We start from the raw sequence: 18688 nt of genomic DNA, 5'->3' as shown, positions 1-18688 counted from the left end.
ACCTTTTAATAGCTGTCTTCCTATATTGGAAACAGAAGTGCTTTAATGAGCTGGGTTCAAATTCCATTTCATCAGTTTCAAGAACTTTGTTTTATCACAAACATGTTACTTACCTGTTTGAGCTTCAGTTTTCCACCTTTAAAACAGTGTCTGCTTAAACACCACCTGGCAGTGTTATCATGGCAAATAACTGATGGAAAGCTCCTAGAATAAAGTAGAAGGCTCAGTAAATGTTTTCCCTTTTACAAGGTATCATACACCAAGTGCTGATTGAATGTTTAAGTCATTTGAATTTTTTTTTTTTTGTATTGTTGGTTGACAGAGAGTATGAGATTACATTGATCTGATGAACATATTATTAAATCGTGTTCTTGATGGTCATCCTGCAAAAAAGAAAAACATAACTGGTTACTTGTTCATATCAGTGATATAATGATTTTATTACTTTGATAAATGTGTTGTCCCAGTTTTCTTAATATTGTTGTCTTCAGAGGCTTTGTTTTTTTAAAAAAAGTTTGTCTATCACAAGGTTGGTAGCAATTAACTATGTAATTATATGTTATAGCCTTAAATTTTTATATTGACCGTTGTTTACAGCATGGAATTTAAATTTCTTGGTAACCTGCTATAGATATTAACCTGTATTGAGGAAACAGTATTTTGTAATCACCAAAATAATTTTTCTTTCCCTGTGCTATAATGAGTTCATAATAGTTTGGCAAAGGCCGCTGTCCAATCCATTATTCAGCAAATTACCTGTCTTGCCAAAAAAAAAAAAAAAAAAAAGCTACTCATTTACTTATGAAGAGTCTTACATTTAATTTTAAATACAGGATTTAGTCTCATAGTTCGAGAAAAAGAGGTATGAAGATTCAAAGACTCTCCAGAATCACAATTTAACTAGATTAAAATGGCAAGAAACTAGATTAATGACAAGAAAGTAGCAAGAAAGATAGATAGTTATCTCTAATCGTCTTAAAGGCATAAACTTGAGGACTTTTAATCCTTATTCTGACACTAACTACCTGAGTAGCCTTAGGTAGATCAATAACCTTTCTGTGAATCAGTTTCCATTTCTGTAAAAATGATGCAGTGCCTGTTAGACCTACTCACAGCATAATTGTGAGAAGAAAAAGTAGCACAAAAAGAGTTCTTACTCAGACTCAGCCAGCCTAAGGGGGACAGAACTTGGCCCTGAGTCATCTTTAAGATATGGCTTCTCCGATTAGACCCTGTAAATGATCGTTAGATCATATGATCCCATATGATCATAGATCTTACATAGATCTTGAGCTCTCAACTAAATTCTAGGAACCAAACTATGTTACCAGAATGTTACAGAACAAATCACTGACACCTTTTACACTTGAGAGAAAAGAATAAATTACTTTTTGTTATTCTCTGTTCCATCAAACTGTGGTCTTCAGAGCTTTTAGCTGAAGGCTAATTATTGATTTGATACATACTATTTTTTCATGTGCTCATTTTTAGAAAAAAAAGTTTTACCTTCTTTTCTTCTAACAGAATTATTTTTATCTTGAAAAATGGGGTATAAGTAAAAGACTAAATCAGAGTATGATGGGGCATGGTACACCATTGATCAAAGTATAAAACAGACTTTGCTCTCCCAAAACAATTTTGCCAAATTGTGCAGAGGCTCTCCCTCATCTCGTCCTCATTTTTTTTTTTAAACTGGTTTCCACAGAAAAGGAAAGAAACCATTGAAATTTGAATACATTCTCACTATCGGAGAAGGTATAAGCCAAGAAATAAAAATTGGTAAGAGGAAGACATTCCCAAGTTATTCTGTCCTTTTAAATTGTGCAGCTGCTGATGAGAATAAGAATTACAACATGGATCCAATCAATTCTGAGTATGATAGTAGTTTCCTTTGTTCCGTCTATGGAACCATTATTGTGCTTCGTTTATTTTTAATCAAAAGAACCAACTTTTTACACTTGATATATGTATTTATTCCTATAACTTACTATTCCAAAAACAACTTGCGATGGTTTATAATAAAATGAAAGGTAAAATAAAACCGAAAACTGTTAAATCCAAATATAAAAGAAGTTTTGTTTAGTTTACATTTAATTGCAACCTTTGATCCTTTATTATTACAAATATATGCTTAGCTACTCTAAATTGACTTTTGTTTTTATGTTTGCTTGTAAGTCATTAATTGTTCATATTGCTTTGAATGATCTGTAATGCATTAGTCGGACTGCCTGTGTTCAGATGCCAGCTCCTGCACTTGTTAGGGTCAAAGGTAAATCAGGTGGGCACTAGTTGAAGTGGTAAGGACAGATTTTCTTCAGAATTAACCATTGTAATAGTGAAGGAGGTCCAGTGTGGACTGAACTCAACTTTGCCAAAACAAAGAACAGAAGACCTTTGAAGCCTTGGAGGGTACTAAGGGAAAAGCCCTGAGGGGTGTTAGGGAGGTTGGTCCATGTGACTAGTGCTTCTGGGTTTGTTCATTGGCACCTATCCAGAAGAAAAACAAGCTTCTCCTATCTTCATGACAGGAAGCAGTGATATAACTTAGAGCAAGGCATCCACTGGCTGACAACCAGAGCAGAATTGTCTCATTGAATGTCAGAAGACAGTTCTGGGTTATAGAAGATTTATATCTCAAAGAGGCAGAGCAAAGATTTATAATTGCCAACTTTCTAAAGCAAAGGGGGGAGGGTACTACTCAAGAGCCTATCAGCCTACTGTCAGGTTTTGGCTACAGCAAACAGTAAAGTTACTTAACCTCAGTTTGCCTCAGTTTCCTCATCTGTAGAATGGAGAATAATAGTATCATATCATAGAGATGTGTTTTGAGGATTAAAGAAGTTAATACATGTAAAGTGTTTAGAGCAGTGCTGTGAATAAATGTTAGTGATTATTCTCACTGTCTTTAAATGGAGTTCATAATAGTATCTATCTATCATATTTGATTGTTTTAGTTATTAAATGATATAATACAAGTAAAACATGAAGAGCTATGCCTGACACATAAAAAGCATTCTATAACTGTTGGCTTAGAAATAGTAATAGTTGCCGCAGCTCTGTAGTAGCCACTAAATATCTTCTAGTCCTGAATTATTTCTAGATCAGGATGACCAAATAGCAAAGAATCTTAAACTTCCTGTGTTTTATGTTAGAATGGAGTAGGTACGTTTTGTAATGGTAATAATTCAGAGATTGGAAAAATATTTATGAGCAATATTGTGTGTGATTCTAAGATCTTTAAGCATCATTTTGCCATTGTATTTCTCGAGTTTTAGATATGCAGGCCACATGTCCATCATTTATGTCACTTAACCTCCTTACTGTTCAACCTTCAATATTTCCCAGCATATTTCCTTCTTAGGAAAGTAAAGGTGAATCTAAATAATTGTAAATCCATTAAAGAAACAAAAGAGTTCGGGGTGCCTGGGTGGGTCAGTTGGTTAAGTGGCTGACTTCGGCTCAGGTCTTGATCTCACAGTTCGTGGGTTCGAGCCCCGTGTCAGGCTCCGTGCTGACAGCTTGGAGCCTAGAGCCTGCTTTGGATTCTGTGTTTCCCTCTGTCTCTGCTCCTCCTCTGCTCTCACTCTGTCTATCTCTCTCTCTCTCAAAAAATGAATAAATATTAAAAAAATTTTTTTAAACAGAAGAGTTTGCTTAATTGAGAAAAAAAATGGCATTTATAGGAGTAGTAATGGGGGTGCCTGGGTGGCTCAGTCGGTTGGACATCTGACGACTTCGGCTGAGGTCATGATCTCACAGCTGGTGAGTTCGAGCCCTGTGTCGGGCTTTGTGCTGACAGCTCAGATCCTGGAGACTGCTTTGGATTCTGTGCCTCCCTCTCTCTCTCTGCCCCTCCCCAACTTGTGCTCTTTCTCTCTCTCTCTCTCAAAAATAGACATTACGGGGCGCCTGGGTGGCGCAGTCGGTTAAGCGTCCGACTTCAGCCAGGTCACGATCTCGCGGTCCGTGAGTTCGAGCCCCGCGTCAGGCTCTGGGCTGATGGCTCAGAGCCTGGAGCCTGTTTCCGATTCTGTGTCTCCCTCTCTCTCTGCCCCTCCCCCGTTCATGCTCTGTCTCTGTCCCAAAAATAAATAAATGTTGAAAAAAAAATAGAAAAAAAAATAGACATTAAAAGTTTTTTAAAATAGTAATAAAGACTGAACCATATTTATCAAATTTTTCAAAAGTTGAGATGTTGATTTGCTGTATATTTGAACTTCTTTGTTTCCCACCCAATACAGAATTTTAAGAAGAGGTACAGATTTCACAGTTTTTCAACGCTAACTAGTAGGTTCAGAGATACCCAAATGATCTCTATCCATGTTTATGGAATCTCTTGATCCCAGCACTATATAGTAATAATCCATGAAGTATGAATTACTAAATGCAGTATTTGTGTTGGGTATATTACCAACTATGGTGCACAGGTCTTCCACTAATGAAGTGGAATGCATAGATGAAAAGAGAATCCCATTCTCCTTAAGTTACAGTTTTCATCACTAAAAATTCTTGGTGTTAATATATTTGATAGTGGAAAAATGGCCATTTAGGTAAGAGACTGACTGGTTGCTGGAAAAGAAAGAATAACTTGAGTTAATGTTGATTTCTTCAATGTACTACATAAAAATATTAAAGTAAGGGAGAACCAAATATAATATTACCTTTTAAGACCAACTTTTTTTCATTGTACTTCTCTAATTAATATTTGGGGCAGTTGTAAAGTGATTCAAGAAATTGAATAATTATGCATACAGTGAAGATGGTCAACACCAACTAACCTACCATTTTAAAGTCAAGTGCATAAAGTATTTCACTCTTTTTATAGAAGTATCTAAAATGTTGCCTTTTAACTGTGACAGAACTAGAAATATCAGTCATAATAATTGGTGTTATAAATAGGATTTGAGGTCAATTAGGAAAGAGTCTTAGAAAAATGTTTGGAGTACCTAAGTTCTAGACTTGGCCCTTCTATTAACTTGGTCACACCCATTCAGCAGGCATCTTCACCTCATTGGGCCAATAGTTCTTTTTCAGTCATAGAGCCCATGCTTTTACTTGTTATTTTTCCTTCTTTACTAGCTGCAGATTAATTCAGATTTTGTATCTTTCTTTCTCTACCAGTCTGATACGTACTTCTGCATGTCAATGCGCTTGCCGGTGGATGAGGAAGCCTTCGTGAGTAAGTATTAATTGGATGGTGTGCCAGGGTGGGCGGTCGAAGGGAGGGCAGCTATTTGAAATCAGTGAAAGGTTCTCTTTGATGGTTATGAGCATATTAATCTTTTACTGTCAGTTTCTAAAATGCACTTATCATGCCTAATGCAGAAACAAACTAGAGAGAGCCACTCAGAGACAAGGTTGCAAACTGTATCTGGAGAGATTCATGAGTAATAGTAGTTAAGGAGTTGCATGCAGATGTCAATGGTCGCCAATACTGTGTGGTCCCATTTGTATAGTATTGGCTTTCTGTCTGTGGCTGGATGCTTAATTCCGCTCCACTCAACAGACTGTTTATTTACCTGCTGGTTCATGCTATAAATCGACTGTACTTAGAATCAACATTGGGGAATTTAAGATTTTACCTGTCAAATAGTAGATGGATAGAAAGGAAGGAAGGAGAAATTGAGAGAAGGAAAGAAGCGAAGGAGGTAGAGATAGGGAAAGGCAGGAACATTGGTCCTGTTATTTCTATTGTAGAATAAGAGGACTCATAAATGGCAGGTCCTTCCCCAGCTGAGCTTTTAAGTCAGATAAGAAAAGTGACAAAATACCATCTGTTTCCATCTAGGTTGTTTTCATTGAAATATCCTCATGACAAACTTTTAACTGTTTGGGAGGAGGTGTGATTGACAAATTATTCATGGATTTGTTTCTGTCTCCCACTGCTTCACTTTTCTGGTTTGAGATGTTAATTTTGGAGAGAAAGTAATGGTAATGAGAGTTGTGCTTTGGTCCCATGAAACTAATCTTCAAGTAGGCTGTCTGAAACGGCCATTATGTGAATTATAAAATGTGTACTGTTGCCTCGGGGCCATCTGAGGATAAATTTTCATGAGATGTTCCCACAGGAATATACATTACAGACCTGAAAAGCCAGAGCAATGTGCATTTTTTTCCACACACTTTGGTGGCAATTCCAACAGAAAATACAACTTAGAATAGCACTCTACAAATTTGTTCCCAGAGTTAATTCTTAAGAATGAAAGGCCTTAGGAAGTTGAGCATTGCCTGTGTGTCCTCACTTTGTATAATAATCGAATATTACCAAGAAAAAAGGTAGAAACGACAATGCTCCCAGATCCTCAACTTTAACTTTAAAGACAGAGAAAATAATTGTAGTGCCTTGTGTAATAGTAAATGTGATTTAGGTTACAAATTCATCATTAAAATATCAACAGTAAAGGTTTTTTCAATATCATATCCACATTTTTGGCAGCCTAGGAGAAAATAATATTTACTCACTAAAAGGCATTTTTACATGATGTTTTCTTCTTTATGATTTTATATTTTCTTTCCAAGCTCCAAGAAAGCTTGATTCCTCTTGTTTCACATTTGCATAGAAGAGAAGGCCATCTCCATGCCTGTATGCATATGAAAGTCATGTTTCACAGCAACACTACAGGTCTCACATTAAGAGGTTATTGACTTGTTTCTGGAGGTTGGTGGTAGTATATGATTTCAGAGCTGGTGACTCTAAGGACTATAAATATATATCCTGGAATGCGTTATTGCTCTCCTAATAGAAATGTGTTTACTTTCACATAAATTAAAATCGAGAAGTACAAGTGAATATATTCAGTCAAGGAAAATATTCATGGGAAACTCATAAAGGACTATATCAGAACTAGGGTACCAAATGGTTTTGCATTTTCTTAGGCACCTCCCTTCTCAGATTAAACTGTTCCCAGTTTGAAGGTCCTTAAAGGATCTTGTAAGATTAATAATTATTTTCAATATATTTTTTTCTTTGTGGCTGGGAGGATTGCATGAATACTAAAGATTTTGTCACTTGTTCAAAACAGGGTTGTTTCATCTTCAATGTGAGTCCTTTAATGTACTAGCTCCAGGCGATTTGTGGTTACTACTATTTGCATAATCCAGCAACCACAGATGTTTAGGTGTAAGCAAATTAGAACTGGAAAGTTGAAAACCAAACAATCATTCATATAAGGGAATAAGTAAGGGGAAGGTTGCATGTATTGTCTCATTAATTCTTAGGGCAAACCTGAAGGTAGCCCCACTTTATAATTAGAGAAACAAAGGAACATCTCTGTCTTTGATTTAATCAAACAGGAGGGCAATAGTTTGTATAGGATCCTTGTTCATAGAATCAGCTCATTACCACCCATCATTTACCAGGGGCCTACGAGACACTAATATACTTACAGCTAAGCATATTTAAGCCATTTTATAGAGAGGAAATGGAGGGTCAGAGAGGTCAAGGAACGTGAGCAAGATTTTTACTAGCTGTGTGTTCCCCTGTCATAAGAGATTTGGATGCGAGGATAGTGAATCGGGGAAGAAATGAAAGAAGTTATCAAATGGATAGATAGAGCTGAAATACAGCAATCGCACATCTCTGTCTTACATCAAATACAATTCTTTCATTTCCTTACCTTTCAGTCTCTACTAGGAACACTCTGGTCGGTTTTGTCAAAAACAAAAATAAACCTCAAACCATCCTACAAAGCTAAACCCAGGATACACAAAGGTGAAAGATTTGCAGTAGGAAAAGTGGATATATAGGTTGTATGTTGGGAGGGTGATCATGCATAGCTTTTCCCTATTCCCAGAGTGAAAGTTCTTCTAGTGGTAAACAAGGTTTTGCCATGATTGAAATATGTGGGTTCTCCCAAATTCTAGGTCTCAGGATGCCTTATCATAAGATTAGATATGGTTGAAAATGAAGACTTGTAAAGCATTTACTACTTTATTTTTTTCTTAAGACATTTATCAATTTTATATTTTCTGCTTTCATTATCTGTGCCTTTTCAATTTTTGAAGGCCAGCAGGATATGTGCTACTGAATATGGTGGGGACTCAATATTGCTTGCTCAATACATGATTGAATACTAAAAAAAGTGTTGTGCTTGGCTATTTTTAAGACAATGTATCATCTAGTAGACACTTTACCTTTTTGCCTTAAATTTTACTCTTATTTGAATATAAGGGAATAATTCTTTTTTTAAGAAAAGCCACTTGTTCATACATTCAGCAGACTTTAAAAATTCTGTTGTGTGTTAGTTATTGGGCAAGGCAATGGGGATGTGAGGTATGACACCAATTCAAAGAAATTATAGCCTGGCAGAATTCTAAAGACAAGAATATAAGTATTATAACATCTGAAAAGAACTTTCTCCTTTGGCTTTTCAAATTTCTAAATTTTTTTTTTTCAATGTTTATTTATTTTTGGGACAGAGAGAGACAGAGCATGAAGGGGGGAGGGGCAGAGAGAGAGGGAGTCACAGAATCGGAAGCAGGCTCCAGGCTCTGAGCCATCAGCCCAGAGCCTGACGCGGGGCTCGAACTCACGGACCGCGAGATCGTGACCTGGCTAAAGTCGGACACTTAACCGACTGCGCCACCCAGGCGCCCCGGCTTTTCAAATTTCTAAAGAAGATCACAAAAGGCAGAGTACAATTGAGATTGCTTATTAGGACTAAAACAAACTCTCTTCATGGTGTTAAAAGCCAGAATTGCATTTGAATAATTCATAATTTTGGCTTTCTGCTTGTGTGACTAGTTATGTAACTCATTTTAGACAAACATATTTCTTAATTCTGAGAAGATACCATCACAATTGTCATAGAATTTATATGTGCATATGCCCAGCATTTTTATGTATAAGCATGCACAACATCTTTGATGTATTTATATGTCTCCATTGAATTAGTAAATGTGAATTAAAGTAGTTGTTTGGGGAAATAGTCTAATGAAGATAAATATAATTTTTATACTTTGAACAGAATCATAGCTTTCCTTAGAGCACTGCTTTTGTTTATTGTTTTAATAAGAAATCACAGATTGGAATGGGTGAAGGTATGATAAAATCTGCATTTGACCACTGAACTGTGATGCTGTCTAAAAGGTGTTTTACAGACACTCTGAGGAATTGACTCTGACAGCAGCCCACTCAGCCAAGAAATTTGACTGTCATCTTCATCCACTTGCTTTCCCTCACATGGATGACCAGTAAATAAATGTGTCTTTTCCTTAGTGAATGATGGCGGGTCCCTATCTATCAAATTGCACTATACAAATGAGGTAGAAGCCATTGAATTTAGAAATAGATGAAATTAATCTAATGATTCATTGCTTTTCCTTTCCTTGGGCTTCTCTCTTGAATGTAGAACAATGTCTTCTGCAGAATAGCACCATGAGACTTAAATATTTCTGAATGTGACCTTTCTTAAACAAAGCACACGTTCAGGTGATGTTGAGTTACCTCAAAAAATAGAGGAGCAGTCTAATTTTGATCATGTTTATGGGTCATTACATAAGGTCATTACAAGACTATAAAGACCAAGGTTGGGTAGGATACAGTGCTCAGATAATCACATTTTATGGCGTGACAGCAGTAAATAGAAGGTGTGTGTGTGTACATACATGTGAGTCTCCATCCCCATGAAGTCATTCTGTCACCTTTCTGCTTCTGATTAGTTGCCTGCATAACTTTTCTTTTCCCTCTTCTAGGATTTTCTCCAACATGAAAACTGTAGTCTGTGTCTTCACGTGACCATTGGGTATCTTCCCGCAATCACCCTCAGAAGATTTTCTAGCATCATAGTGAAAGTTACTTGGAGAGCTAGCGCAAATAAGATATGCTACACCTATAGGTCTCTGATGCGCAGATAAAACCTGATTTGCTTGGTCATAAACAAAAAAGAAAAGATGTTGCTGCCTGCCTTGTCTCAGAGTATTTCTAGGATGTCTTCTATTGTTTGGTCAACCAAATACCACATTTCCAACATGACAACCCCTGATAATGCCCAGGGTTCTTTCAAGTAATACAACAAAGGGAGATGGAGGAGTAGGAACCATCTCATCATATTCTGTAAAGCTGAGAGTTAAGATGCCTTCCGTTACATACATCTAGAGATCACCAGAAACTGACACGTTGACTGTGCTGCTTTATTGCATTAATGTCAAAATGCCACCCCCCCCCCCACCCCCCGCCTCTGCCGACACTCCCAGGAAAATGGCCAATCCAGAAAGCCCGGGTCTGAATCGTATTCGATGTGTGAATGCCCTTCATTAGTGAAGGGTACATGACATTTTGACAGTCATTCTGAAGTAGCCATTTCTGCTATTTCAGTAGGGACAACTGTAGGGGCCAACTCTAAAAAGATGAACGTGAACTGTTCTAGTCAGAGAAAACATCATGTGAGAGACAGACAGGATTTTATCTGCATCTGGGAAGATGGTCTATTTGGATCTGCAGAGGGGAGGAGAATATTCCAGTGGCCAACAGTATGATCAGTGAAGGAGCACACTGGGCACAATGTGAGCCTCACCACCTGCTGGCTGCAGGGTTGTACACAAGCTACTCAGCCTGTCTCTCCTCAAGGCTCATCTGTTTGAGGGGAAAAGACCAGACATAGGGTCATTGTGAGCAATAAGCGAGCCTAGCAGGGGGTGGCCCTCAGTAAATGCTAGTGGTCGTGGGTGGTTATTAGGTGCAGAGGGCTGTCTGAGGGGAGTGCAGGGTGAGTGTAGCTGTCATGTTGGAAACGTCGCGGACCAGGAGACTGGTCAGAAGGGGCTATGGATTTTGTTCCATAGGAAGTTAATAGGGGACTACTAGAGGGATGGCGTTACAAATATCGGGATTAATGAAGCTTATACTATTTTAGCTTGCACAGCCTGGCTGATAAAGTCTATTTACTGATTATTCAGTTGGTTCTGACATATACCAAAAAAGTTCCATTTTAAAAGGTATATCATCCAGAAATCTAAATCTTTTTTGTGCTTAAATTATTTTATTCAGAGGCAAGGATTATTTCATTTTAAATTCATGTTCAATTTAAAGGCTTGCTCAGGTGTCTTATTTCTTGCTTAATTTGGCAGCAGCAGCTTAACGTCCTCATAAACCACATTAGGGATTCTTTCTGAAGTGCACATCATTGTCCATGCTAGTGAGGGTTAACAACAATTTATCTATTAAACATTCTGATTTAAAAACATTCAAGCAAAAGGTCTTTATTTTGGTATAGAATTGCTTTACAGTTTTGGAGGAAGCTGGTGGAAGATAATATGTGATTGCTGTGGGTTTTTAACATGCTGCTAAATGGTTTGTACTGCTATGAGCTCTACATTTATCTGAACCTTTCTGACCCAGCTGCAAGATTATGAACATTAAGGGTGATCATATCCTACACTTTCATGATAGTTTACAGCCTTATCTTCAGTTGCAATGGATTTTGATATATAATCTTTATTTTTTGGGAAACAAAGAAATGTTTATGGAAGGGATATTAAGATTTGGGGCCTATCATTTTTTAAAAATTTTAACAGCTCTTTTACATTATTATGTCTTAAACCTTACATGTCTGTAGTCTCCATACTGAATATGACTGGAAACACTAACAGTAGTAGAAGACTGACACTACACAGACATGACTGTAATCACCAGAGGCTCCATTTGTGTGCCTGCTTCAGACCTCGGCCTTAAAATGACTTCAGGTGATATAGCTGAAGCTGTACGATGTACTGCAGAGTTCCAGTGATCTCTTTTAACACACTGATTTTGAGGGATCAGCTAATTATTTTCAGAAAAATTTTCTTTATAAATTTATTTTAAAAGAAACTTTGTTCTTACTGTTTGCTTTGTGCCTTTAAGAGAGTAACACAGTCCACGTTAACTAAGATGAGTTAACCAAACTCTAAGCATGCTTATATAATATATATATTCAGGCACTAAAAATGTCGACTGGGGTCAGAATCACCTGTGAATCACCTGTGAAACTTTTCAAAGGTACACATGCCTGGAATGACCTCTGAGATTTAAATGAGATATTGATGGGGGAAGGGGTAGGACTGACCCAGGATTAACTCTGAGCATCTCTACTTTTAATGAACTGCATAGCATAATTCTAATGCACACTATTAGATAGAAAGTATCATTGACAAAAATTGTTTAATAACACGTAAAAATATCCACAGCATAGGAAAGAAACCATTTACTATGTATAATATGATTCCACTGGGAGGAAAAAGGAAACAAAGAGAACAATAATGATCTCTAATGATACATATGGGCAATAATTCCAGAATGCCTGAATTCTGAAGATCCAAACTTGCATTTAAAAGTCAGTTCTTTTTTATTTGATAGGTTAATTATTGGTGGTCTATAGTATTCCTCTATGGCATATCTTTAACTGAGAGGGGTGTACCTCTTATATTCAGTGGTAATTTAGGGTTGATTGTGCATGGATATCTCCTAAGTCTCTAGTTCCTATACTTGGCTATGTGGGTTCTTCAAAATCTTTCCATGTCCCACGTCTGGCAGATACATCAACATTTGATATGCAGACCTGGATATCAACTTGGAAAGGAAAAACGGAGAGAAAGCCAAGTGCTAAATGAAATTCCATCCTAGGTCACATTCTTAGAGAATTTTATGGTCCTGATTTGTGTCTGATGTGCGTTAAAAGAAGCCATAAATTTCAAACAACCTCATGCAGTTAGAACAAATTTTGCTTAGAACGCCAGAAAATAGACCTCATTGTCTCTGCTAAGTACGTCGCCCACACGCATCCTCTCAAGTCTTTCATTGCAGATGACATTAACCTTTGAGAAGTCCTCCACCCTGTGCACTTTCAGAGCCATTGCATTTCCTTTAATTAATGTGCGTGAGTTACTATTTCTGGAGTCTTAGTCCTTCAGAAATATTTGATTCCCAGGACTTGCTCACACTTGCTTGCCTGTAAACTGCTCTCTGATCTTATACATCAGGCAGTCTGAACTAACACCCATTGAGACTGAAGTTCCATTTTCACTTAAGTAACTGTCATCTTATTATTGAGTTAGAAGAGTCGGTGGCACTTTTTAATCTTATGGAATATTCCCTTGCATTCTCACAAGGCTGTGCTTCTGCCTGTTTGTGGCCATCCCAAGGCTGCCTTTGTTTATTCTGCCTGTTAGTTGTCGTAATTATCCTCTGGCTCCCTTCCCCTTGGATCCTGTACTTCTTTGGCGTATGATGGGAGAGAGAGAAAGAAGGGAGAACTTCTTTTAAGATGTGATTTGAAAATATTTTCCCATATTCTTTTTGTGTAGTGTTGAAATCTCCAGCATGGTCATATGTGTATCTTGTGCCCAACAGACCTCATTCTTATTCACTAGGGGTGGGATCTTGTTTTGCAAAGCTAGGAATAATAAGTAGGAATGGAGCAAACCCAGGTAATGAACCTGTCAGCATAATCTTTTCCCAGTTGACCCCCCACCATTGGCAGCAGGCCCTTCAAAGAAAGTGTCCAAGGCCTGCTTTATTTTATGGCACCTACTGTTTGTTTTAGATTTACATTTTGATATGACATTCCTTTTGCTGGCAGTACTTTTCATTTCAACTTGCAATGAATTGTACTTTGAACTATAATCATATAAATACTTTGATATTATACTCTTTCTTTAGGATGTGAAAAAGATGGTTATATACAACTCTATACCAGTAATTTACTTAGCATTCAAATGAGATCTTGAGTTTCTGGAAGAATGCATGAGTCACGAGAGTAAGTTTCTATGAGAGGGAACTCTGAGGAATGTTCTGTTAACTACCTCTTAAAGATATTGATTTGTTTCTAATTATAGAAACTAAAATTAAACACTAATCTGGTAAGCTTTCAATGTGGAGCAAATAAGTGGTTCTTAAAGCAGTATGTCAGAAGGAGAAGAAAATCAGAAAAGGGACAGAGAAGTTATACTTTGAATAATTTTTGCCCTTTACAAAGGACAATTAGTCCTCTGCATAAGCAGAGGCTCAGGCGAAACACTTGACTTTCCTTCCTAATGAAAAGCCAAAGAGATGGTATATCTTCATGATCTGTTTTTCTCTCAACAGGTCTCCTCTCCATCCTTCCCTAAATGTTTTTGCTTAATAACTCATTTTATAAATTTAATAATGGCCCACTTTTTTTCAAAAATAATATTTGTCTCGTTTCCCAGCAGTACACACAGTGATTTAATATTTAAACAAAAAACAAAAACTGTTGGGGTATCCTACACAGATCCTGACAGCTCAGAGCTTTCCTGAAAATTCTGTCCTGAGCCTTTTGTTCACCCTCATGGCTTGAGGGTTCAATTTTTGAGTGGTTCCCAAGTATGTAATTCTCTGACTTCTTTCTTGAGCAAGAGTCCAATCTTCTACTGGGTATTTCCACCTGGATTTTTAGATGACACTTCAAATTCGTGTTGCTTTGCACCCAACAGCTTAATTCTTCATAAAATGCATTTGGCCATGTTGGTTTATTATCAAAATTCCTAGAATGATTCAAACTTTGGAAATCTAATATAATCCACCCATAGTAGAAGAAGTTAAGGGGGATGAGAACCATATGATCATCTACATAGGTTCTGAAAAAACAGAGGAGTTATCTTCTTGTTTGTCAAACCCCTTGTGTATTGACAGAGGGATATTGAAAAAGAGAGAGAGAGTAGAAGGTGGATACAGTCAGATCAAAAGTTAGATGTCCATAGAGTGAGATAAGCCATTTCATAAAAATGAATATAAGATAACAATTACATCACATACCAAAATAAATTTTAAGTGAATAAAAAACAAAGGCCAGCTACTCCCACCTCAGAGCTTTTTTCAAATTCCCTTCTGCAAGGGATAATACCCTGGGAGGATTCTGAAAGAAAGGAAGGATATCCTGTACTTGAGAGTGAGTCTATGGAGATAGAATCCCTCTTATTCCTTCTATTTCTCTTGGTAACAAATGTAGACTTGTTAACAGTAGGATTTTCTATGATTTATGAACTGTTGTAACTTCCAATTGATTCTTTCCTTCTAAAGTATCTTCTTCAACCTCCTAGGCTTATTGTATTCTTTGGTGGTAGAAAACAAAGCCTTAAGTTCTAGCAAGTCCATTTTCCAGCCATTTGTTAGGTTTTTAAATGGTGGTATTAATATCTCATGATGGGATTTTTGGACTTTAAATTCTTATTTTCAATGCAGTAAGTGAAAGACTTTTTATTTCCCCTGAAAGTTGTGAGTCAAATGGCTCATAGTAGGTGTTAAGTTTTCTGACCAACCACGCTTTCCAAGTCATGACACTATACTTTGATGTAGAACATATTTTATTTTGTAAATACACCTGTACTCACATATTTTAACAATAAATGATGTTTTATTTTATCAGACAAGAAAAGACAAAATATGCAGTTTTGCATACACCCGCGATTCAAGATCATTTTAGATTGTTTAGCATGTTTCTATGTAAAGGTGACTGGTAAACTGTGTTGGTAGAGCAGCAGTTGAATGCAGACAAAAGTAGCTGAGCCAAACCCAAACCAGAAAAGGCAGCTCATGCTGAATATTGACCATGCACAATAGTATAATTTATCTTTAATTTTTTCTTTGTTTTATCTCCAAACTCATTTTTGTTTAATGTCTTTCAACCACTATTATTCAGAGAAAAATAAAGAAGTGACATTTGATAAGTTTCAGTATCCTTTTAACAAGCGCACAGTGCTCCTCTAGGACAGTGATTTTTCTCTCTTCTGTACTTTCATAAAGACACATTTTCCAATTTTATTTTATTTTCTAATAAACTGTTTCTTCATATCACATCCCAGTGACTACTGTTGGTTTAAGATGGTGATAAATTTGCATTAAGAATCCTTCCGCTCATGTTCTGACCACTCACCCTGGTTTCTGTTTCACTGCGGTGTTGTGCAGTATTTTATAGCACTCAGCACTCTACTGAAATCTGGAAGGGAATCTGTTGTGAACATGTAGCCTGGAGCTTTCATTTTGTACCCGCATACTGTTCTCAGCACTTTAAAAGGGGTCTTCCTTTAAAAAGTATGTGGGTGTATGCATAGCTGCAGCCTATACATTATTGCTTTTCTCTTTTTGTTCTATAATAGTTGACCACTGTCCTGCAAAATTAAATTGTCAAATCATGCTCATCTTAAGGAATAAGATAGTTTATACAATCAGGAGCAACATAATATCATTGTTATACAGCTATTGGTATGGTTGAGTGATGGGGCCTCTTGGAACGTTTGTGCACAGACGTGTAACTTGTATTCACATTCATGTGTCATTTTCTTTTAACAGTTGACTTTAAACCTCGTGCCAGCATGGATACTGTCCATCATATGTTACTTTTTGGATGCAATATGCCTTCTTCCACCGGAAGTTACTGGTAAGGGATAATGGGCTCATAGTCAAAAGGGGTGTAGAAAATGTGTATGTTTTATAAATACAAATTGCATCTGTATATGTATTTTACAACTGATTAATAAATAGGTAGAATGCTTACTTTTCAGAAAAGAACATTGTTCTTTTGTATCACGTGGTTATCATGGTCTGATTATCAGTTATTTAGTCTGCTATGGAGCACATCCATCAGTCTTAGACACTGACTTAATAAATGTATGTCTGTTGTTGTAGATAGTGTATCAAGGTACAGACAGCTTATTTAAAAAAGACAGACAATTTAGATAATGGATGTTCTGGTGTTTACTTTTTTTAAGATCTTGCTTTAATCCAAGGAGCACCATGGCTCTGTTCTTTGAGCACTCTTTTATCCTAGACACTGTGCTAGGTAATCTGTATACACCATTTCATTTTCTCCTAAAGTTTTTGTAGAGCAGTTACCATTGTCCCCACTTTACAAACAAGGAGCTTGAAGAGAATCAGTATCATGTTTAAGGTAACACAGCTGGTTGGTGTCAGACCAGGATAGAACCCTAGGTTGTCTGGTTCCAAATCCAGCATTTCACCACGCTGCCTCCCATTTATTCGAGCAACTGTTGCAGTTTTAGAATTTATTTTAATCACTATGTAGAGTCTTAATATCAGTAAATGATCAGTAAACATCTATTAAATGCCTCTTGTGTCCTAGAACTATAGCAGATGCTGTGGAATAGAATACATAGATATATTTTTAACCCCCAGAAGCTTACAGCTTAATTTATGGCTTGAGATCTGTCCTTCCCTTTTGTTCTTTGGAGTTCATGAAGATTGGTGATCTTTGAAAATAGCTATGCATTTAAGCCTCATATTTTGCACCGATAGCCAGAATCACTGTTATGTATTTCACAGTCCAGAATGACTAGTGTGTCTTGCTTTGCATTGAAAAAGTATCTGTTTTGTGTTCCTGTCCGTGCATAATCATGTAGACTGATAGACCCTTCTCTGTGCATCCTAATATTCATCAGGCTGATGCAGGGCACACAGCAACTGTATTCTAGTCGTTCTTATAACAAACGACTGTAATATGTATTTGGAACTGTTAAAAGCACAGGGCAATTAGTGGAAATCTCCAGGGACCAAGTACCATCAAAGCATTTGTTAATAGGCTTAAGTTATTTGATGAAAGGAGCATATCACATAGGAATCCTGCTCACATGACTGGGTTTACATAAAAATGGAGCCAGCAAATCACAGTTAACACTCTTTGATAGCAGCAATCCAGTTTTTGCTCTTCGATAATTTTTTGTAAATAAAATTCTGGGAGTAAAAGATTATTCTGGGGGCGACTGGGCGGCTCAGTCGGTTAAGCATCCGACTTGGGCTCAGGTCATGATCTCGCGGTCTGTGAGTTGGAGTCCCGCATTGGGCTCTGTGCTGACCGCTCAGAGCCTGGAGCCTGTTTCAGATTCTGTGTCTCCCTCTCTCTCTGACCCTCCCCCATTCATGCTCTGTCCCTCTCTGTCTCAAAATAAGTAAACGTTAAAAAAAAATTCTTAAAGATTATTCTGTGACAGCTTTTTCTGAATCTTACACAATAAATCACATCCTTTGATTTTATGTTTTTAAAATATTTCTTGTGAAATTGGAAAAATTTAGTTTGAATTGGAATTAGTGAAAATGGCAGGAAGGAATATAAGCTTTTAAAACCTGCTGTAACTTTATCTTGGTAGAAGAGAATGAGGGAAAAAACAAAACGTCACTAAATGTTGTTATGCTTTCAATTGAGAAAGATTATATACAATGAACTAAGCCTGGTTTACTGTTCTCCTATCAAGGGAATATCAGAGCAAACATTATTTGGGCCCTGTAGAAGTATTTATTAATATTCTTAAATATACTGATTTGAAATTAAGTCTAGTAAAATATGTATATTTTTTTTCCAAAAGACTTCCAAGTGTGGGAAAGAGAGAATTCGAAGAAAAATGTAAATGAAAGCGAAAATGGCAATTTTGAGTAAAGTAATTGCTAGATGTATTATTTTGCTAAAATTACTACTTAAAAGGCAACATAGTACAGCGAAAGAGTAGTGAACTAACTAGCTGGATTCTCTGGGTTAATTACTTATTTCATATGGACTGGTCTAAGTTTCTTCATTTCAGCAAGGGACTACCACTGGATCATTTCTAGAACTCCTCTGTGCTCTGTAATTCCATAATTCTATGAATATAAATTGCATGCAGATGCTGAGTCAGATTGGAAAGTCATCATTATAAGGCGTTGGAGATATGTGCACTGGTTGACTCACCTCAACCAGGCCTCCCACTG

General features: G+C 36.9%; 1 protein-coding gene across 16 annotated transcripts in view; it reads left to right on the top strand.

Moving 5' to 3' along the window:
- The window catches only part of PAM (peptidylglycine alpha-amidating monooxygenase), a 287568-nt gene that overhangs the window by 155429 nt on the left and 113451 nt on the right, over window positions 1-18688 (top strand). For all 16 annotated transcript variants that reach the window (XM_086690473.1, XM_086690089.1, XM_086690162.1 and 13 more), the window contains exons 4-5: window positions 5122-5179; window positions 16283-16370. In XM_086690473.1, the coding sequence (XP_086546599.1) occupies window positions 5122-5179; window positions 16283-16370 (146 nt within the window). The remainder of the gene's footprint in view (window positions 1-5121; window positions 5180-16282; window positions 16371-18688) is intronic.

The sequence above is a fragment of the Puma concolor genome, chromosome A1 (genome assembly GCF_028749965.1).
Source record: "Puma concolor isolate L17-30 chromosome A1, mPumCon1.1.hap2, whole genome shotgun sequence".
Taxonomy (NCBI): Eukaryota; Metazoa; Chordata; class Mammalia; order Carnivora; family Felidae; genus Puma; species Puma concolor.
Note: the sequence above shows the minus strand (reverse complement) of the source record. Positions and strands in the feature narration are given on the sequence as shown.